At 42.3% G+C, this 22,589-nt stretch overlaps 1 protein-coding gene across 1 annotated transcript; it reads left to right on the top strand.

The window, feature by feature from the left end:
• The first annotated feature begins 7,753 nt into the window (after positions 1 to 7,753).
• On the top strand, positions 7,754 to 21,788 carry NTAQ1 (N-terminal glutamine amidase 1). The gene is made up of 6 exons (XM_090282737.1): positions 7,754 to 7,984; positions 13,459 to 13,558; positions 14,271 to 14,321; positions 17,416 to 17,564; positions 18,184 to 18,308; positions 21,417 to 21,788. The coding sequence occupies exons 1-6, from the start codon at positions 7,884 to 7,886 to the stop codon at positions 21,524 to 21,526; spliced, it is 636 nt and encodes a 211-aa protein (XP_090138863.1). The 5' UTR covers positions 7,754 to 7,883; the 3' UTR covers positions 21,527 to 21,788.
• The last annotated feature ends 801 nt before the right edge of the window (positions 21,789 to 22,589 follow it).

Here is a 22,589-nt window from a genome sequence, read left to right as displayed (position 1 = left end):
CTACCATTTGCAACAACATGGTTGGGACTAGAGAGAATTATGCTTAGTGAAACTAGCCAGGCAACGAAAGAAAAATACCTTATGCTATCACCTATTACAGGAAACTAATGAACAGCACAAACAAATGAGCAAAATTGAACCAGAGGTATGTAAACAAGGAATAAACTAACAGTAACAAAGGGAGAGATGGGAGGAAGAGAAGGGGGTAAGAAGGGGAAGGGTCTAGTCAAAGAACATGTATAAATGACCCACAGACATGGACAACTGGGTGGGGACTGACTGTGGGAGAATGGGTGGACAGGGTGCGGGGAAGCAAGAGGGGGAAAAAAGTGGGACAACTGTAATGAAAAACAAAAAAATTTTTAGTGGAGGAAAAATGAAAATATGAAGAATGGAAATGCCAGTTCAGTGAATATTAGAAGGACAAGGATTTTCCTTCACACTGTATATTTTTCTACCTATCTGATCCCTCCAGAGTTTGGCATTCTAAAGAAGTAAGTAATGACATAAGTTTCTTTGCATAAAACTAATAAGACCAGTTGTTAATAGAGGTTTTTGTTTTTTTTTTAACTAAGACTTTGACTGGAATATCATGCCTAAAGGAGACATGCTTTGGCTTTGGTTGTTACCAAAAAGCCCTGAGGAACTGGGATTGACTTTCAAAGGTAATAAAAGTCCATGAGATAAAAGGCCTGGTACCTTGGATGGATGCGCAGTCCATGGCAATCTTTCCAGGGAAGGAATGAAGGTTGTTTCCCTGAAAGATGGCTAGATGGGACCTTAAGGCACAATGGAAAACCAGAAGGGCTTGGAAAAGACAGGTGTGTACAGGCAAGGCTGAATGCCATGTATGTGATTCTGCTTCTGTGCCTTGAAGGGCAGACTGAAGGTCACCCTAAATGTTCCTTGCGTCAGTTCCAGCAAAGCAGAACTAAAGATCATAAGTGATCATTTGCTGCTCTTGTTGTGTTTATTCAAATGAACAGGATAAATTAAAAATGGACTTAATGCAGTCCCTTTAATGACAAGGAGGGTAATCTTAGGGAGAAAAACCGCGATTCAAGGAAAATCACAATGCTCAGTGGTAGACTATAAAGTAGTGCAGCTGTCTTTAAAGTTTCTTTTCATTTAAAATTTGTTTTCATTTGAAAGTTAAACTATGTCTGTGGCATTATCAAAGATGTTTAATTTACAGGCAAGAAGAATGTCAAATGTCTTGCAACTGGATGTTTTTCCGATAAGACAGTCCTACAGATTTAGAGACTTGTATGTGAGTTATGTTACATAAATTAACATGTGTTTTCTGTTTTCAAAGCGCATAAGCCTACGATCTCATTACCTGAGTGATTGTCTGTACGTATAGGCCTCACTTAATCCTGTCTGCATCGCTGCCTCCTGAGACTCAATGGTTTGGCTGATCTAAGTGGCTGGGTTGGTGAAGTATGGGTTGGTCTGTAGGCCTCACTTTAAAATTGGTTTCTCTTTTCTGTCCTAAAGGCTTGGACAGAAAGAGCCCAGAGGCCTGAGAGGGGGGAAACCTAAAATATTTCCCTCAGCCCAAACTAAGTATAATGGGCAAAAGGGTTTTGGACAGGTGAGATGTACATGGCACACATTCCTTCAAAGAAGCCCTTCTTTTCCCTAATGTGGGACATTGAAAAATTAATACCTGTCTTTTGTCATCTAGTGGTTATGGATTGAATGATGTCCTTTAACCCTGTTGCCAAGTCTGTTGCCTCCAGAATACAACAAGGATGCCAGCCTGTTAAATCAAGCATGCCATTGTCCGGGGACAGCCAACCAACCTGGAGTCTGCACGATCCTTCCCCATGTGGGAAGGCCACCCTCCCCTCCACACCCCCACTCTTATTAGGGATTTCTGGACCCAAGGGTAGGTAGGACGACGACCATGTCCAGCTTGAAGCAGCTAGAAGAGCTTGAGCCATTCGCCCATTGTCCTTTATAAGATTATAAAGGGTCTTAAGTCTGAGAGGGAGGGATTGTTATTTTTTTTATTGTTAAATTAATTAATTATTTATTTAAAAATAAAGAAGAAGAATATATAAAAGGGTGAGGCAGGAGAGCTTGTATGTACGACCCATGGGCATGGACTTGAGGGGGGGATTGTTGGGGGAGGAGGGGTGCTGGGCGGAAGGGAGCAAAGGGGAAAAAACTGGAACTATTGTAACAATATAATCAATAAAATATACTTAAAGAAAAAAAAAAAAAGAAGAGAGGCCGGAGCTCTCTCTCTGCTATGTGAGTATACATGAGGAAAGTGAGCCAGCAAGAGAGCTCCCACCAGAAGCCAAACCTTGCAGGAATCTTGATCTTGGACTTTCAGCCTCAAGAAGTGTGAGAAATAAATGTCTGTTTTAAAAAATAATAATAAAATAAAAATAAAAATAAAAAGTTTAAAAAGAACTTCCGCCCAAAAAGCATATACATTTGTGATTTTGTTAGATATTATCAAATTGACTTCCATGGAAATTATAGCAGTAACTTTAGTTCTTTAAAAATACACAAAGAGCCCTGGCTGCGGTGTCTCAATGGATTGAGCGTCGGCCTATGAACCAAGTGTCGCTGGTTCAATTCCCAGTCAGGGCACATGACTAGGTTGCACGTCAGGTCCCCAACTGGGGGCGTGTGAGAGTCAACCACACAGTGATGTTCCTCTATTTTTCTTTCTCCTTTCCCCTCTCTCTAAAAATAAATAAATAAACAAATAAATAAATTATTTAAAAAAAATAAAATAAAATAAGCAAAGAGCCCTGGCTGGTGTGGCTTAGTGGATTGAGAGCTGGTCTATGAACCAAAAGGCCACTGGTTTGATTCCCAGTCAGGGCACATTCCTGGGTAGGACCAGGTCCTCGGTCGACGTTTCTCTCCCTCTTTGTCTCCTTCCCTTCCCTCTTGCTAAAAATAAATAAATAAAATCTTTAAAGATGGTGAAGCTGCAAAACTACTGCCTATATTCTTAAAAAATAAAGTATAAAAAATGAAATTAAGTAAGCGAAGAGCTATTTCAGAACACCCACAGACAGAACCAGCCAGAGGATTTTCTTGTTCCTTTATTCTTTCTCCCATAATATTAAGAGTTGCCACATTTGCTTCAGATTTTGCTTGGTGTAGTGGATTGATTTGTGTACCCTGAAAGAATATATCCAAGCTCTAAACTCTGGTACCTATAAATGTGACCTTATTTGGAAAAGGGTCTTTGCAGATGTAATTAAAGATCTTGAGATGAGATCAACCTGGATTTACAGTGGACCCTAAATCCAACGATTGGTGTCATAAGGGAAAAGAGAAGGACAGGCGACACACAGAGACACTCGGAAAAGGCAATGTGAAGATGGAAGCAGAAGTTGGAGTGATACATTGATAAGCCAAGGAACACCAAAGCTTGCCAGCAACCACCAGAAGCTAGGAACTGGTATGGAACAGATTCTCCCTCAGAGCCTCCCGAAGGAACCAACCTGCTGACACCTTGATTTTAGACTTTTGGCCTCTTGAATTGAGAGAGAATTAATTTCTGGGTTTTTTTTTTTTTCCACCTTGTTTGTGGTAATTTGTTACAGCAGCCTTAGGAAACTTAAAGAGTTGGTCTGGAATTGGTCTTTGGCAGGTGATACTTCTTTCCTTTTCCACTCTTTAGTTATTCCCACACCCCTTGACTGCTTAAAGAGGATCAAGTGTCTGTTCTTACCTCAAGTGTGACAGAAAAGAGGGCTGAAGTAAGAGTTAATAATAATTCCATTACCTCATTTAAGATGAGGTCATGGGTTGGTCCTTCTCTGTATTTTTTGGTAACAAAGTTAGAAAATAAACATCAGTTTGCACAGAGATTTCTTTCAGGAATGTTGTAAATGCGATCTTACTTAAATTTTATAGCTAATCTCACTGATTTTTCACAAAAGAGGGAAAATCGTTAGTCAGCCTCCCCTAATACCACAGGCATGGACTGGCCCATGCGGAGGGCTCTGGGCTACTGCCTCCTTCCCATCCCATTCTAAGTGAGATGAGTAATAGTAGTATTATGCTCCAACCCAGCCCCCTACTTATTCCCAATGGTGAGGGTGATCCCTTCAGAGCTCCCATAGTACATTGTTGCCTTAGGACTTTCTGCTTTATAATGGAATTATCCCTTTTAGTACAGGAAAATAGTAACTGGTTAAATCAAATTAAAGTAACCATGGGAATGACAGTTTTTTTTATCTGTATTTTTGGTTTTTAAATAATTATAATACTCAATGTAATATTGAGGCATAGGTCATTTCTTAAACACAATATACCAACATGTATCAAGAAACCTGGAAAATATTCTAAAACTTTGGCCCAGGAATTCCATCTCTAGGATTCCATCCTAACATGATAATCAGAGCTGTGGACCAAGATTTATGTACAAAGATGTTGACTGCAGTTTTATTTATAATAGTAGAGTCTGAAAACAAACTAAAGTGCAACAGTTGGGCAACAGTTAAATGAGCAACAGTTTGTCCATGCAGCTCTTTATATTAATGTTGATATATGTGCTTTAATAAAAATTCTTTTTAAAATTTATAAAAAGCTAATGCATGAGAAAAATTCAAGCAGTACAGAGACGTAAAAAATAAAAGGACAAGTCACTCTGTGTGATTGCTGTGAGGAAAAAGAAGTTTTCTCTTTCCACTGGGGTTGCTAAGCCTGGAAAATATGAATATGGGGCTGCCAGCGGCCATCCTCCCCACATCAAGAAGTGAAGTGACCTGAGAATGAAGCCAAGCACTGAGGAGCATATGGACACGGGAAGGAAGGTTGCCTGAGAGGTGAATTCTGTTTCTCATCCCTTGAGACCCTGGTTTCTGCAGCTCACTCTTTGTGAGAGCCACTTCAGTGTCTTTCCTGCTACGCCAGCTAATAAACAATCTTTCTGCCTTGACTTTTAACAAAATGAGTAAAGGAGTCATGACTAATAAAACTGGGCCAGCTGCTTTGTTGGAATCAAATTATATTCTGTTTGTGCTATCATCCAATAATCAATTAATTCTTCCAACAACTTGAAATGAGGCCCATTTGGAATGAAATGGGCTTTGTGAAACCATTAAAGGCCCCTAAATAATTACCTTTCTTCATGGTCACAAACCACCCTGGGAATAGGCATTGAGTTCACGAGGTATAGTGTCTGGAACACATTTTTTCCTTTTATGAAACTCAAGACAGCAAGTAGTTATATTTAGTCTTATGTCAGTCAGCTCCTCCAAAATACTTTCTAAGATCCATAAGAGAGGCTTTGGAGTCATAATCTCTCTCTTTATAATCTCTACTATAAAATAATATGCATTTAAAAAATATGATAGTTTTTTCAATTTTATAAAATAAAGTTGAAAGCACATATGGCAGACTGCTGGCTCTCCTCTCCACCCTGTTCTCTATCATTTGCCCAGCAGGTCCAGACCACCTCTGGCTGGGATAAACCAGTATCTTTTCTGCTATCTGGTAACCAACCCACATCTCTAATGAGGTCCAAGGCCCTTTCGAATTTGTCCTTTTTGAGTACTCTTCCTCAGCCCTGGGTACCATGTAGTTTCCTTACATCCTTTTTTTGGTTTTTAAAAAATATTTTATTTATTTTTAGAGAGAGGAGAAGAGAGGGAGAAAGAGATGGAGAGAAACATCAATGTTTGGTTGCTTCTTGTGCGCCTCCAGCTGGGGACCTGGCCTGCAACCCAAGCATGTGCCCTGATTGGGAATCGAACCAGCCACCATTCGGTTTGCAGGCTGGTGCTCAATCCACTGAGCCACACCAGCCAGGGCTCCTTACATCTTAAAGTTACACTTTTAACACAGTTAATTCTTGGCATTCAACTTATCGTAAGCAAGGTAGAGAAGTGGGTAGAAGGGAGTGATCACCAACCAGTGGTGTGGGGATGCTTTGGGAGTCTCCTAGCAGGGGCAAAAGGTCTTCAGAATGCCTTGGAGTGAATGGAGGGGCTCAGGGAAGAAGGGGAAGCTAGATAAAGGACAGACTACCCTCGGTGTGTGATCCTGCCAGCCTCAGGTAACTGTGTGTAGATCATGAAGGGCTTGCTTGCTGAAGGGGTATAGGTAGGTACTGCCTACAGGCCTCCCTGGACTCTAGTTTCTGTGTCAAGAGAGCTGCAGAAAGCTTATTGCCAAGCTAAAGCTGCAAAGTCACAGAGGGGACCAAGTCTAGGCCTGTGGCTGGGGCAGACCCCACTAGATGTTTTCATGACCACATTCCAAACTTTTTAAATTTTTTACCTTTTTTTCCTGGAAAAGTGAATTTTATTTTTTTAAAAACAACTTTAAATTTTATTTTTCAGTAATAGTTTACATTCAATATTATTTTGTATTAGTTTCAGGTGTACAGTATAGTGGTTAGACAATCATATACAAAATGTTCTTTGTGATTATTTCCAGTACCTACCTGGCACCATAGTTATTACAATAGACCACACTCCAAACTTCTGTACTGTTCCAGAAACTACAGGAAATCTTCCTGCAACACGTTTTCATGAGAAGGCTTAGCATCATGCTCACTTTAAAGGAGAAATGCTTAAAGGAATTGTTATTTATCATAGAGCCTATACTGAACTGTGTATTCAGAGAGGCATAAATTAATAACTGATGCAAGAACTCATGCTCAACATCTTTAGGACTGATGATGGCCTTTAGAACTCATGAGATGGGGACAATCTGACTGTAGATGGCGTATAAACCAAGAACTTCAGTTTTTATAATGTGAAGAAGTACCCTAATCAGCTCTATATGTTCATTGCAAGTAGACAATTCAGAGGGCCATAAGTGTAAAGTGAAAATCCTCCATATGATTCATTCACCAAAGATAAATCCTCTTTTAACAATTTAGCGTCTTTCCTTCCAGACTGCCAGCAAATACTGAATATATTAACACAAAATGGGTCCTCTGTGGTCATTATAAGTTTTTAAAAAGATCCATGTAGCTTTCTGAGCCAATACATACAATTCTTAATTTTTTAAAAAAAGACACAATACGGTGAAGTTTTAGGGTGATATCCCTGTCTAAAACCGTCCTTGATGCAGACTTATTTGGCATTAACCCTCTACCCCACTTCTTCCCCCAGGGTCCCGCGGACTCTAGGCTCAAGGTGCTAAAGCTTCGTTTTTCACACACGTTTTTATTTCACTCGCACACATGAGCCTCTCGCGTGTTATTTGGTTTCTCCAAGACTGGCAACCCGGCCCCCGTGGAAAGGCCTCAGGTTCCTCATGGAGTCACGCAGCGCGGTCCAGGGTCTGCCGGCTTACCGACTCCAAGTCCTCCCCTAACGCCTCTCCAGGTCGTCGGCCAGTGACACACTCCTCTCGCACAGTTTACCAGATCCCCGCCGTTACCGCCACCCGCAGCATTCCCGGCCCCGCCCCACCCGGCACTCGCGCCGCCGGTCCGGCTCCTGGCTCCTCCCACTGGGCCGGGCTCCTGTTTGGAACCCTGCAGTCCTCCTCGCCGGGAACTCACGTCCCTCACTCCACCGCAGGTGCGCCTACTTTGCCCTGGCTCCACCCTCCCAGAACAGGTCCCGAGCATCCCGTCCAGGCCCCGCCCACCGAAGCCTGCACTGCCACCTCCCCTGTTCAGGGCCGTCTTGGGCCCGCCCATCAACCTCTAGCTCCACCCACCAGAACTTGAACCGCCCACCCGGGCCGTGCGCAGGGAAACGGCTCCTCCCGCCCTGCCCAGGCTCCGCCCACCCATCCCAGGATCCACCGCTAGGGACCAGCACTCGCGGCCTCGGGCTCCGCCCACTTTATCCCGAGAACCGGGGCGCCAGCTTTCTCTGTATTCCGCTTGCTCGGCTGGTCCAGTCAGTCCACCTCAGGCCCGTACCCTGGTCCGAGCCACCATGGAGGGGGATGTCTCCGCCGCAGCAGCCGCAGCCTCAACCGCCAACTATCAGCCGGCCAGCCCCCCGCGGGACGCCTGTATCTACAACAGTTGTTACTGGTGAGGAGGGACGGGCGAAGCGGCGCCGCGGCCGGGCCCCGCCTCTTCCTGGCCCCTTCCCGGGGTGCTCTGGGCACCGACTGGCGGGTTTTCCAGTTTGGCGGGAGGCGGGAGGCGGGAGCGGGGAAGGTGGCTCCTGTCTCCATAGTACAGTGTAGCGTGGTCATTGGAGGCGGGTAGGGAGGGCGGATTTCGCCGGGAATGGTGGGGTCGGCGGCGCGTGACTTGGGCTTCGCGCGCATTTCGCTTGGACGTTTCTCAGCGGACCTCAGTGCTTCGGGGCCCAGGAAGGGCAGTGGAAGCGGAGGGTGGAGTGCAGAGAGCCTTTTGAAAATTCCCGAAGCCTGGGTGGCTTTACGCGGAAGCTCGTTTGAATCTTGTAAAATAATGGAGGCGCAGAGATTTCACAGGAACTTTCCCAGGGCCACCCAGTTAACACCAGCCCGGAATCCGCTTGAGACCTTCTTGTGCTGAAAACCATGATCTTACCCACCGCGTCGTCATCTACTAATGGTTACGTGTCCATTGTCCATAGCACTTGCTGTATGCCCAGCATTGTGCTGAGTGGTTTATGTAACCGAATTCATGGACGCCCACCGTTGCCCTGGGAGGCAGGTACTGTGGCTGTCCCCACTGCAAAGATGAGTACCCTGAAGTAACTTGTCTGCGGCCGCGTGGCTTGTGAGGGAAGGAGTGGGGATTTACACGAGGAGTTTGGCTCCGGACTCCCCAGGTCGTGCCTCCGTCCTTGGCCACCTCTGTGGCTGCATCGCCACTCCGAACGTGGTCCTTTTTACTCCCACACCTACCCTTCCCTTGCCTGTGCAATGGCTTCTTCCCCACCTCAGCCCCTGACAACTGTGAAACCTCAGGGCCATCTAGAACGGCCTTTCCCTCCTTCAGCTGGTGACCAAACGAGCCGAAGGAGGGACGTTGATTTGTTCAGCTCTGACCGCATGTCAGGCCCAGTGCCAAGTTCTTCCATCCATGCCTAGGACACAGGTTCTATTTATTACCATTTTTCTAGTTTTTTAAATGAAAAGATGAGCCACAGAGGAGCCAGTTGTTTGCCCGAGATGACACATCTAGCGAGTGGTCGTCTTGGAAACTGGGACCTCTGCAATGCTGGAGACCGTGCTTAACTACTGCACTTTATTTCTGCCCTGCCTCTCACCTAAATCCCATTCTTGTTTGTAATGCCCATTCCGTTGTTTTATCCGTTCATTCATTCATTCGTTCAAGAAATGTTTGTTAGGCACTTGGAGTGTGTAATGCATGATTCTAGGCACTAGGGGTACAGCAGTGAACAGATAGACAACGTCCCTAGAAAGATCTCATGGTTTTTATGTTTTGGTTGCGGGGAAGCAGACAAAAAATGAGCAAACCATGTTTGGGTGGTGGTAAGTGCTATGAGAAAATAAATCCAGGTCAGGGATGGAGACTTACTACTTTAAATATTTAATTTATTTATTTTTAGAGAGAGAGGAAGGGAGGAAGAAAGAGGGAGAGAAACGTTGGCTGCCTCTCACACACCCCCAGTTGGGGACCTGGCCTGCAACCCAGGCATGTGCCCAGACTGGGAATCGAACGAGTGACCTTTCGGTTCGTGGGCTGGTGCTCAATCCACTGAGCCACACTGGCCAGGGCTAGATTTGTTATTTTATATTACGATATTGGAGGAAGACATTATTGATAAAGTGATATTTGAACAAAAACCTGAAGAAAAAAAGGGCAGGAGCTTTGTGGTATTGGTGGGACATCATTCCAGACAGGGCCGGGAATAGCAGGGGCCAAAGACTCTGAGAAGGAGGTGTGCTGTGACTATCCTAGGAATAACAAGGAGGCTGGCACAGTTGGAGTGACGCAATTCGGGGGAAGAATGGTAGGAGATGGACGGCTCTCCGACAGGTCATCTTAGTTCCTTCAGCCAGGCCAGACCCTCCTTAGCTCGCTGCTGGGGGCCTGTTCCAATTTTTCCTAATAGGCCCCTCTGCCCTGCTCTTCCCTATCCCCTCAGGTGGTTAAGGTCTTTAACTTCAGCTGGCTTCACGCTGCTCAAGGCCGTTCTGCATTTGAATGTGCTGGGTCACGTGGGAGCTTGTAAACCTGGAGCTGTTAGGGTCCAGCCCCGGAGCCTGGATGTGTGAGCAGCACAGCGGAGGAGTCTGAGTTGTCAGCCGCATTTTGAGGAATATAGGCCTAGGCAGTCAGGTCTGTCTCCTGAGCATAGCAAGCCCCCGAAGATCTGGTCACCCCCCTGTTCCTCCACTCCCACTTGGAGCCCACTTTCTCTGTTCTGTAGGGTTTCTCAGCCCTGGCTCTGTTGATATTTTGAGCATGTTAATTCTTTGTCGTGGTGACTGTCTTACGTATTGTAGGATGTGTAGCACCATCCCTGGCCTGTACTCGTTAGAGTCCCATAGCACCCTCTCCCACATTGTGACCACCAAAAATGTTTCCAGACATTGCCAAATGCCCCCTGGGGGGGAGCAGATCGCCTCTGATTGAGAACCAGTGCTTTACCCTGTCTGAACACATCAGGTAGGTACATCCTACTGCCTTTGCTCTCCTGTGGGTTCTTCTAACTTGAACTCAATATCATCCCTACTTCTGTCAGCTTCTGTCAGATGTTACTTATCTTTCAAGGCCCAGCTTAATGATAATAGTGGTGGCCAATATTTGTGTAGCATTGTGTGGTTTGTAGAGCATTTTTTTCCTTTCTGCGTGCTTCTTTCACTTTAGTGCATCACCAGTAACCTCTGCAGAGTCTTGGCCCTAATGCTGCTTTGTTAGCTTTTCTGCTGCCAAATAATTAACTGACAGGTTGAGGCATTATTAACGTCATTTCCCACTTACTAAAAAACCAGTTAAATGGGTGCCAGGACTCACATCAAATCTGGGGTTCTTTATATTCCAACTGATTCCCAGTGTTTCTAAAGTATACAGGCCCTCTGTTTTATTAACTTCATGTGTCATAAGATCTTCCTACATAATATTAATTGTACTCTTGGGGAAAAAAAGGACAGTAAAAAGAGACTACAAATTCAGTATCTCATGTTTAAATTTGTTTTTCCTGTGTAACATTCATATATATTTGAAAAAATAGGCCAAATATATTCAAACCACATGTGTATTCAGCCTACCAATAGTGCTTATGTTACATATGATTCATGAACTCTTTGCATTAATTCTATGCCCATCCTTCGGTTGAGGTGAAGGGGAATAGACAAGGAAAAACCACCTGACCTGTACCTCCTCTGTCTTCCCTTATCTCTTAAAATTAATGATTCCCTTTTTAAAAGAAAATTTATTGATTGATTGATTTTAGAGAGAGAAACATCGATTTAGTGTTCCACTTAGTTATGCATTCATTTGTTGCTTCTTACATATGCTCTGACCAGGGATCGAACCTGCAACCTGGCTTATCAGGGGCAATGCTCTAGCCAACTGAGCTATCCGGCCAGGGTGTGAGTCCCTCTTCTATGCTTTCTCAATGCATCTTTTATGGCCTTGGATGCTTGCTTATTTATGGATCTGTATGTCTACTCTCACTGTCCATAAGCTCTAATTTATATTTTCCAAGCATTTAGCATAGTGTATTGTACATCACAGGCTCTTGAAAATTTTTGTGGTCAACTCTCCAAAATGTTTATAGGCAAGCCAGACAAATGTCTTCTCAAAACTTGGTCTTAGAACATCTGGATATTAAAAATTGTTAGATACTGCATGCTATATGTCCTATTGAAACTGTATGTATTTTTTTTTGAAAGGGATATATAGTTTGTGTGTGTGTGATTATAAATGGTTTATTTCTTTAGGTTATAGTATTCATAATTAAATTGCATTTTGAAGACATTGCTGACACTGCATAAAAGCATTGCTTTTTAATCACAGCGAAGTGTCAAGAGACTAAGGACTTAGGCAGTAAATTTGAAGACAGAAAGCGCACTTTTTTTATTAATACTCACCTGAGGTTATGTTTATTGACCTTTTTAGGGAGAGAGAAAGGAAGGGAGAGGGAGGGAGAGAGAAACATTGATGTGAGAGAGAAACAGCAATTGGCTGCCTTCTGTATGTGCCTCGACCAGAGATTGAACCCACAAGCTAGGTGTGTGCCCTGACCAGGAATCGAACTTGCAACCTTTTGGTGTATGGGATGATGTTCCAACTAACTGAACCGCCCGGCCAGGGCAACAGAAAGCACACTTTTGTGGTTAGACCCAGTAGATCCCTTAAATGTCTTGGGGGACATGAGCAGAAACAGTACATTTTTGTTGCTCCACACTACATATCCTGTGGAAGTAGTTAGCAATCTTCTGTTGTGACCTCTACCACCACTTTTCCAGTAAGATTTCTTAGGTTTTTAGAGAGAAACAAAATCATAGGAAAAAAGTACAGAGGCTCAACTTTGGTGCTTTAAGCCTAGTTGTATGGAACATTGAGACAGGTATATACAAGGGCAAGACTTGTGGATTGAAAGTGTTTATTTCCATAAAATGGTGACAGTCCTCAGTACCGTTTGTGCCTTGCTTCATTTTGGGGTAACATGGTGTAGGTGGAGGGAAACTGGGCTATGACTAATTGAGTCACACGTGTGAGCAGAGTGTTGGTGTAGCTCATTTTGAGCAAAGGTACTGTGTGGCTTACTAGATGGAACTCAGGGGCTGAGCTGTGAGTACTGCCAGCAGTGACTGTTCTTGCCTGTGCAGGAGTGTGGCTGTGGCTACTGGTGTGGCTTGGTTTGATGCACTGGCCATTGCTTTACTTAGGCAGTTCTGACCTCTACTTCAAAAAGCTAAAGGCCTCTCATAGAGAAGGGAGACTTAGCTGGGGTGGAGGTATAGGGAGATGGATTCATTATCAGAAAGAACAGTCTGAAAGTCAGGACCTCTTCTGTACCAGAGGGGCTTGGGGAAACAAACTCACAGGGGCTGCTCCGAAAGTGTTCCTGGACATGTAACTGCCCTGATCCTTTCCACTCAGGAGCCCTCCTACCTCAAACACCCACCTGGCCGCATTCCTTAGGGGAACAGGAAACCAGTGTCACTAAGATGTATTGAGTGTTGATAATCTAATGTGATTATGACCTTTTTATAGATGAGAAAAACAGACACTCAAGAGACATCAGGCTGTTCAAAGCTTCTTACCTTTAAGTGGCTGAGTTGGAATTCCAGCTATATCTCAAGTCCCTGAATCCAAAGCTTACAGAATATTGATTGATGTAGCATTTTTATCAGTTATAAAATGTCTCCATACACAAGCACTTTTGGGGGAGGTAATGAGCTCTATGTCTGCATGTGGATAACAGCTTGTTGGGGATGTTTTAGAGGAGGTTCAGATGTTAGCCGGTTGTTACATGAGATGGTGTTTTAGGTATCTTTCAACTGCTCTATTTCATCATCAATCTTTTGTTCAGATTTGAAAGACACAGAGCGTTTTTGCTTAATTATATTGATTAAACAATTTTATTTCAGTGAAGAAAATATTTGGAAGCTCTGTGAATACATCAAAAACCATCACCAGTATCCTTTAGAAGAATGTTATGCTGTCTTCATATCTAATGAGAGGAAGATGGTAAGTTGGTGAGTGATTGCACAAAAAAAAAAAAGCAATTTAAGATATTAGAAGCTAAAGATAGTGTGGGTTTACTACTGTTTTAAAATATGCTTTAAAAAATACAGCAACATTTTAAAGTTTGTTTTTGGATGAGATTTTTTTTTTTTTTTCCCTTCCAGGGTATGGTTGAGTTAGGAGAGCTTAATCCTTCACGTGTAGGTAGGGAAATATGGAATGATAATGTTTGCACAGATTAAATCCCTTTTCTTTAGGCGTTTAAATAGAACTACAGTCAACTAATATGAAATATTTTTAAAAAGTAACCCTTCATATTTTGTAAAGCATGTTTGCGAGGGTCACCTTATTTGCTCCTAATGGGAACCCTGTGAAATATGCAAGGTGCAGACAGCTGTCTCCATTTTATAGATGAGGAAATAGACTCACGGAGGTTTCATGAATAATTAAATAGGAAAGCAAGACTTGAACCTGCCAGGTCTTCTGATTACTAGTTCAGGTCTCTTTCTACTCTCCGAAGACCATCGTATAATTAATTTTTGCTTTTTTTCATTTTTAAGGATATTTAGATGTATTTGGATTTCTTACCCATTCATTCTTTCACCTTGATTGTTGGTTGCTTAGAGATATTTTATTTTTCATGTATATATTGCTTTAAAGAATTTAGTAGTGGTTTAACTGAAATTATGGCTTATGAAATCTATCGTTTTTGCAGATACCTATCTGGAAACAGCAGGCAAGACCTGGAGATGGACCTGTGATCTGGGTAAGATGGTCAACGGAGAGAGCTTCTGAAGGGTTATTAGTACTATGACCCCTGAGTAGCCTTTATGTTTTGGCAGAGCAGAAATGACAGTGTAAGAGAACCCCTGGGCTGCTCTGATTGAAACAGAACACACAGGCTGTTTAGTTAGGGGCCCGATTGCCCGCCGCCAGAATTATAACTCTTAATACCAGAGTTTGGTGAAAAGAAAAAGAATTGTTTATTTACACATAGTCCTAGCCCTCCCAGACCTGGCCAGTCTTAGGAAAGTCAGAAACACTGTTTCCCTACTTCCTAGGCACAGTTCAGCTTTACCAGTAGCTGCCAATCACTCAGTTCTGATTGGGGAGGTCCTTTCTGTGCTGTGGTGCCCTCCAGCTCTCAGTGCAGAACCTCCTGGATTCTCAGCGTCCTTGCAAACTGCCTTCTTCCTGTAAACCGCGTGGATCTCCTCTCCTTCTCAAAGCAGCCTGGCAAGAGCCTCTTCTTAAAACAGCCTGGAGACCCCTGCCCCTCCTAGCCACATGGAGGGAGCCCACCAGAGCAAGAGCCAGAGAGTGAGGGCCAGAGAGAGAGCCTCCTAGAGCCAGAGCCAGCCCAAAATGTCCGCAGCTGCTTCTCTCTTCCTCACTGTGCCCTCTCCCTCCCTCACTGCGTCCTCTCACGGGGAAACTGAGGCTGGTAAGTGGAGGGGCTAAGGGTTAATAGGCCACCCAAGTTCGGAATGCCCTTCCCTGCGGGCTCTCCTGCCCCCTCCGTTGTACCTCGTCCTCACTCTCCTGCAACAACTGCCTTGTGTTTCCCGCTCTCTTCTCTGGGAACTCCTTGAGGGGGAGGAGCTGCCTTTCCCATCTTTGTATCTATATTTCACCAGCACACTTTCCCACAAATAGCAGGAAGTGTGTACTACCAAAAGCTATAACGTGAGTTAGAAGATGTCAAGAGAGAAACAGGTTTTGGAAATGGACTTCGGGGGAAGAAAGCATTTGAGTCAGAGCTTGAGGGATGGATATGGGAGAGCGGTGGGGAGGATCGCTGCGGATCGCAGGGAGTAACATGAACAAGCCCAGGGGAAGGAAACCGGGCTGTTGCAGGGGGAGCTGCTCTTCGTTTATAGCTGGAGGATCGGGTGCATTAAGGGGAGTACAGGGGATAAGCATCCATTTCTGATGCTATTTCTGCACTACTAAAATAGAATCGGAGCCAGAGGGACCACTTTAGGCTCTGATGGTACAACATCTCTAGTCTCAATGAATTATCTCTCCCACCTCAGAGTCAAATGAAATAACATTTGAGAAAGTGCTTTGTAAACTGAAGTACTAGAAACAAAGATGGTATGAATGTTATACTGATGTGATTGCACTTTTTATCTCACAGTGCTCTCCTCTGTGACAGCGATTTTGTTCTGAGAAACTCAAAAGTACCAGACTGCCCTCATGTTCCTTGATAACTGCCCTGACATACGCTTCCGCAGTGCCCAGAGTCTGGGAGTGAGGACGCGAATTCACGTACACGTGTCTGAGTTGTGCACACGAAGCTCTCTTTATTCCTTAATGGTTACAGATGGGGTTTTAGCTGAGAAACAACCCAAAAAAACAAAACCAACATTTTCTTTCTTTTAACTACATACATAGTATAAAACAAGAAATTAAAGTCCTTCTTTTCCTCTCCAGGCTAACCTCAAATAGTCCCCTTTGTTAATAGTTTGGAAGATATATTTACAGACTTTTTCCTCTATTCACATGCATGCATATTTACTTCTGAATGCACATCGTGTCTTTATATACACATAGTTAAAAAACAATTTATTCACATATTCTGCAACTTGCTTTCTCCAGCTATATAACATGGACATCTTTTCCCCCCAAATCTTTTTAACAGCTGCATAGTATTCCATGATATGGCTATACCATGATTTATTAACCATATCCCTCTTGGTGAGTTTTCAGTTGTTTCTGAATTTCCACTATTTAAACAGTGCTACAGAGATTTTTTTTTGTATATGTATACCTTTACATGTGTATGGCCATTTTTCTATAGTGTAGATTCCTCAAAGTAAAATTGCATGGTCAAAGGGTGTTTGATATGTATGAACATTTCCACTGGACATTTGGTCTGTTTTCAGGGTTTTGTGTTTGCTTTATTTTGCTATTATAAAGAGGGCGTTATTCATCTTATATCTGTTTCTGATGCTATGTATTGGGGAGAACCCTCCCCCCAAAAGTGGAATTATCTTTGGAGGGCAGGCCCCTTGTAGTACAGGCTTCCCCTACTAGGTGAATGTTCTAGGACCCATCTGTATCATTGTACCAGCTTGCATTGTTGTGAGAGGCTGTGTTCGGCTTCAGTGAAAATTTTTTGAAGATTCTTTCAATGTGTTTGTCTATTTCATGATGGGTGATTTACGAGTGTACCTGCCCACACCATGCTGAGTGTTCAGCAATTTTTGATTAAAAATGGCATGACCCCATGCCCCACCCTTCCTATTCACCCAATCTCGCCTCGAGTGGCTGCACCCCCCCAGCCCCCAGATGTAAAGTCTCCAAAGGGAAACATTTTGTCTCTGTGGAAGAGGTGAAACAAAAAAAATGGCAGAAGCAGTAAAAGGCATCAAAATCAACGAGTTCAAAAACTGTTTTGAGCGGTGGGAAAAACATCTCAATAGGTGTACGTATTGCATCAAATGGAGAGTACAGTAATCCCCTGCTATATCGCAGTTCACTTATCGCGGCCTCACTGTATCGTGGGATTTAAAAAAATACTATATTTAATTATTTATCGTGGATTTTTTGCTATATCGCTGGATTTTGCGGTACTGTATACGTATGTTGTTAAAGTTACGTAAGTTTAAGAGTGTAGAATAAATGTAAGGTTCCTACATCGAGGGGGTATCTGGAACGTAATACCTGCGATAAGTGAGGGAATACTGTACTTTGAAGGTGACTAAAGCTTAAACATGTTAGAATAAATATACGATTTTTTATAAATAAATTCTCGGTTTTTTGGGGGTCCCCCTTTGTACATGTTTTATATCATATAGTCTTAGAATTCACCATCACAAAGTAGCTTGGTTAACTTCAGCAGTGTTTATTTCTAGGATTACCATGTTGTGTTGCTTCATGTTTCAAGCGGAGGACAGAGCTTCATTTATGATCTTGACACTGTACTGCCATTTCCCTGTCCCTTTGATGCTTATGTGGAAGATGCCTTCAAGTCTGATGAGGACATCCATCCACAGTTTAGAAGGTGAGGAAATTCAGGATAGATTTTCCTACTTTTTGAAGTGAAACCTTGACAATTAAATAAAATTGTTTTTTTTTGCATTTGTTTTGTAAAGATTACTTGTCTTGGCGTCACCATTGAATTGCTATTTGAAAATGATATGCTGCACAGAAGATTCAAAACGTTTTAAAGTTTTAAAGGTTGTCCATTGTATAAAAGGTTGGCAGTTTAAAAAAAATTTGTGTGATAATATCTCAAATATTTTCTTAGTTGTTTTGAGTATTCCTCCCCTACTCTTGCTTTAGGTGTGTGTGTGTGGTGAGGGAATGGGGTACATTCTGATGTTGAAACTGAGAAGGTTGTCATGGTAGCGCCTGAAAAGGGTGCATTTTGCCCCTGATGCACAATTGAGTAAAAGTGGCAACCAGATATATTTCGTGTCTTTGTAGTTCTGGACTTCATCTGATCATGTCTCATGACTTCTTTCACAGGTAATAAGCTGCACACATATTTCTGTATTACTAATAGTACAAAAATGCCTGTATAGTTTTGTGCGTATTATAGAAAACGAGTCTATATAAAAATTGAATTAGAATTTCAGCTGACACCTTCCTGAGATAAATGAATGCTGATTTACCTGCAGGAAATTTAGAGTTATCCGTGCAGATTCTTATTTGAAGAACTTTGCTTCTGACCGATCTCACATGAAAGATTCCAGTGGGAACTGGAGAGAGCCTCCTCCTTCATATCCCTGCATTGAAACTGGAGGTGAGCCAAAGACGCTTCCTTAGAGGGGCTTTTGGTCCCTGTGCAGACCGACACTTGCACTTCACCAAGGACAAAAATCGCACTGTTCTTTGGGTAAAACCCTGTCAGTGGTAAGGAGATAAGAGGAAGTGTAGTTCTGTGTTTTTATTAGATTCAGAAATTGAGGCACAGAGAGCAGGACTGGGAGGCGTAAGAACTCATGGGAGAGGAAAGGTGTTAAGGATTAGACCATGACACTGGGACACTAGGCTTTAGGAGATCTGTGTGCTTGTGTCATGTGACAGTGTGACTAGCAGTACCTTGCTGGGGTAGGGCTTCATGTTATGGTGCAAAAAATCACCAGTGCATCCTGTGATGTATGGAATGTCATTTTCCTGGCTCTAGAATCCAACCTGCATTAGGAGGAGATGAGAGCTAGCAGGTTTTATTGTACCACTCATCTCATTTATGTGCTTTTAGGCATCAGTCCAATTAATAATTTCTTGAGATTTGAGTAGATGAAGGTTCTTCACCCTATTATTATTGTTTGGCATTCACGTGAGTTGAAACATTTATGGTTGAAAGTAATTTACAGCATTGCCATTTGTTGGTGAGATCATCCCATCCCATGGCTGACACTGTCTGTGTGAAAGAGCTCTGCAAGCTGTGCAACAGCCAGAAAAGTGGGACAGAAATACTCAGAGATCAGCAAGGAAGCCAGGAAGAATATATTTGGCATACTTGAAGGAAGTGAACTAAGAGAGGATTCAAACTCTTGACTTTTGAGGCTCTCTTTGAAAAGCTCTCATAATTTTAAACATTTATATTGGAATTGCTTTTGGTTCACCAGCCTGCTTCCCGGGCTCAGCATTAGGGTTGGGACAGCTCCTAGGTGAGCAGAGGACTTCACAGGTCTCCCTTTCAGTCTCGGCCAACCTGCCGTGGGGGCGTGGCCCGGGACAATGTGCCCTCCCTTCTCATAGACCTGAGCACTACCTCAGCGCCTTGTGCTTTGCAGGCGTTCAGTCAACACCCCCTCATCAGCCCTGATCCTCCCTGGGTCACTCCTTGGGGTTTGATGACTACTACCCTGCACTCAGCGCTATTTGGTGGCAGCTAAATTTAATTTTCACCACAACTCAACGAGTCAAGCTTTATTTCCACATTGGATAGAACTGTAAACTGAAATGCATGAAGGTTAAGCTCTTTGCCTAAGGTGCACAGCTAGGAAGTGGCAGGATCAGCGCACTAGGCTTGAGGAGGGTTTTTTAATGGGGAGGGCAGTGTCGTCTTTAGTGGATATGTGATTAGTTTATCAGAGGCCTCCTGAACTCGAGGTTGAAACTGAAAGGAATCTGCTTTCACTGTGGGGTGAACATACTGGTTTCTCATATAATATTTGAACAACATTGTAATGTTTTCTCACGAGGTAAATTCATTACTTAAGGCCCTGTATTTATCACAGGAACACATCCAATGTAAGGACAAGTGAGAATTACTTTTAGCTAATTAGTAGTGTTTTATTTTTTAAAAAATTAAGAAAAGGTTCAAGAAAATATAAAATCTTAATGCATGTTTTAGATATTTTTATAGCAACTTTACTCAGTCCCTTACATTTGGTTATGGGATTGACTCTTAGGACATTTAATATATTGTGTGTTGTGAAAGCCTATACATTTAATAGTTTCAGTGGCCATGTGTCTGCAGGACCACTGTTTCCAATTCAGCATTTAATGTATTTTAAAGAAAGGCACTCTTTTCCTGATAACAAGGGAACTGAGTTTTATAGTCTTATAGCCTTACCCTAAAAACTAAGTTCCAGCACCAGCTACCTTAGGACTTTGTTTTTAAGGACATTTCCCAAGTTCTGGGCTGAATTATAGAGTCCACCAAATTTGTCCTCTTCTCTCTCTGAGCCCTGTGCTGCATCTTGTCCACATGTACCTTTCATCTTCTTGCTCTCAGATGTGGTCCAGTAACTCTGGGTAAGCGGAGCTGAGCTCGAGGACCAGTGATGTAGACGAATGCTACAGGGCCTCATGGGGAGATTATGGGAAACTCTTACTTGTTACACATTGATTTTTTAACAATTTTAAAATTTGCATTTTGTTTTTAAGTAATGAATACCTGAAAATAGTAATAATTTTTTATTTAATTATATCTAAGTGCACTAGAAAACAAATACTATCACATTTCAGTAGTTGAGGTTCCCATTAGCAACTTGTTAAAAATTTTAGCTGACCTACTTAGTGACTAATATAGAGTATGGCTTCCATCCCAGGTAAGCAAGAGCTTCTGCCCCATTTCTCCTTGGTCTCCCCTGTATTTCTGGCTACTTGGCATCCTGCATACCCAGCTCTCTGATGACTTCAACAAAACTTTTGGTTTTGCTGATTATCTAGCTTTTTTTTATTGTAAGGAGTGTCTTTTTAAATATGTAGATTCCTTTTCCAACTCTTTTTTGTTTTCTTATAATTTATTTGTTGAAGAAACTGAGTCTGGGAGAAACAGTTTGGATTTTCCTAATTGTATCCTTTTTGTATCCTCTGAATTTTCTGTAAATTGGCAGTTTGGTTATTCATGCATTTTTTTCACTTTATTTTCAAATAATTTTAAACTTCTAAGAGGATTTGCTAAAAGAAGACAATGTTCCTTTATATACTTTACTCAGATTCCCAGTTTCTGAGTAAACTGTAGTGTAATTAGTGAAACCAAGAAAATGGTACAGTTTATCCAAAAATACTGACATTGACATAATAATATTAAGTTATAGACTTTATTTAAATTTTGCAAGTTTTCCCACTAATTTTTTTCTGAACCATGATACTATGTTGAGTCATCATGTCTCCTTGGTCTCCTTCAATCTGTGACAGTTTACTTCTTTTCTCATATAACTTAAAATTTGAAGAGTACCAGTCAGTTATTTTGTAGAGTATCCCTCCGTTTGGGCTTGTGTGTTTTGTCATGATTAGATGGAGGTTACTCATTTGGGACAAGAATATCACAGAAGTGATATTGAACCCTTATCCATTTCAATAATTTTCCCTAATTTTGTTTTTTTGCATTGTTTTATTGCTGTTAAACCAAAATTGTGCTTTCAGCGGACATTTCTTTCTTGTATTTTTTTAGATTCCAAAATGAACCTGAACGATTTTATCAGTATGGACCCTGAGGTAGGGTGGGGAGCCGTGTTCTCGCTGTCTGAATTTGTACATCGTTTTGGCAGTCAGAGCTGCTGAACTTGACATCTGGATGTAGAACCGTGGAGAAATTCTGGGACATGAACCATAAACTTTATGGTACATTTGGTTTGGAATTGTGTTTTCTTTTTTAGTTCAATTCATATGAAACATGAGTGAACAAAAATAATAAACACTTTTTTTTGATATGTCAGGTTAAAACTTGATGTAGTGTATATTTGCCAAGACAGTCCTACGACTCATTTGTTAAAATATGTGATGACTTATGCCAGTAATGTTTTTGTTGTGATAGATGTTTGGACTTTGTTCTGGATGTATGGTTTTTCTCCAGCTACACTGTAAGCTCCTGGAGGGCAGGGTTGTGGCTCATTGCACAGTGAATCTCCAATTCCCATAAGAGGTGGCCATACGATGTTTGCCAGTGATTGTGTTGCTGCTTGAAGAGGGCTGATATTGTGAGCTGAATCAGCAATAAGTATTTGTCTTTTTGGACTCTTAAGTTCTTGAAAAAAAGATTACAGCCCTCTCAGGCTTGAATGTTATTTAGCCTATTTGTATATGTTTTTTTACAATAAAATTTATTTAAAATGAATTTTGTTTTAAAGAGTGTGTCATTTTTGATAATCTGATACCCAAGAATATCTCAGTTGTAGATGGGAGCCATTGCTTTAAAATAAATTTATCAATCTTCTTGAAGATGTGTTGGAAATTTGACTTTAATTACATAGTTCCAAATAAGATGTTTGGCGTTAAACCAGCATATAGCAGTAGCTCCCATTCATGTCTTCATTATTCTACTGTAAAAAAATGAGCAATTTTTTATAGCACTCGTTGCCCTTCACACGCTCCCAACTGGGGACTTATCCTGCAACCCAGGCATGTATCCTGACCGGGAATTGAACCAGTGACCTTTCGGTTTGCAGGCTGGAACTCAGCCCACTGAGTCACACCAGCCAGGGCCAGATGGTGATTTTTAAAAGTATGTGACTAAAATGAAGAATATAAATTTTGGCAGGCTGCACCACGGAAATACTTTGTCCTGAGCAAAATGTTTCAGATGAGCCAAAGGGTGGTAATCTGATTGACAAATTCCATTTGTAAG

This window comes from Furipterus horrens, unplaced genomic scaffold (assembly GCF_987537825.1).
Source record: "Furipterus horrens unplaced genomic scaffold, mFurHor1.1.pri manual_scaffold_7, whole genome shotgun sequence".
Taxonomy (NCBI): Eukaryota; Metazoa; Chordata; class Mammalia; order Chiroptera; family Furipteridae; genus Furipterus; species Furipterus horrens.
The sequence above is the reverse complement of the archived record's forward strand: the minus strand, read 5'-3'. Positions and strand labels throughout refer to the sequence as shown.

Excerpts from the sequence above, each read along its gene's own strand:
- NTAQ1 (XM_090282737.1), top strand. The coding sequence starts at position 7,884 with ATGGAGGGGGATGTCTCCGCCGCAGCAGCCGCAGCCTCAACCGCCAAC. Across the intron at positions 13,559-14,270 it reads TATCTAATGAGAGGAAGATG|ATACCTATCTGGAAACAGCA; the intron begins GTAAGTTGGTGA and ends TCGTTTTTGCAG. Across the intron at positions 18,309-21,416 it reads TCCCTGCATTGAAACTGGAG|ATTCCAAAATGAACCTGAAC; the intron begins GTGAGCCAAAGA and ends GTATTTTTTTAG.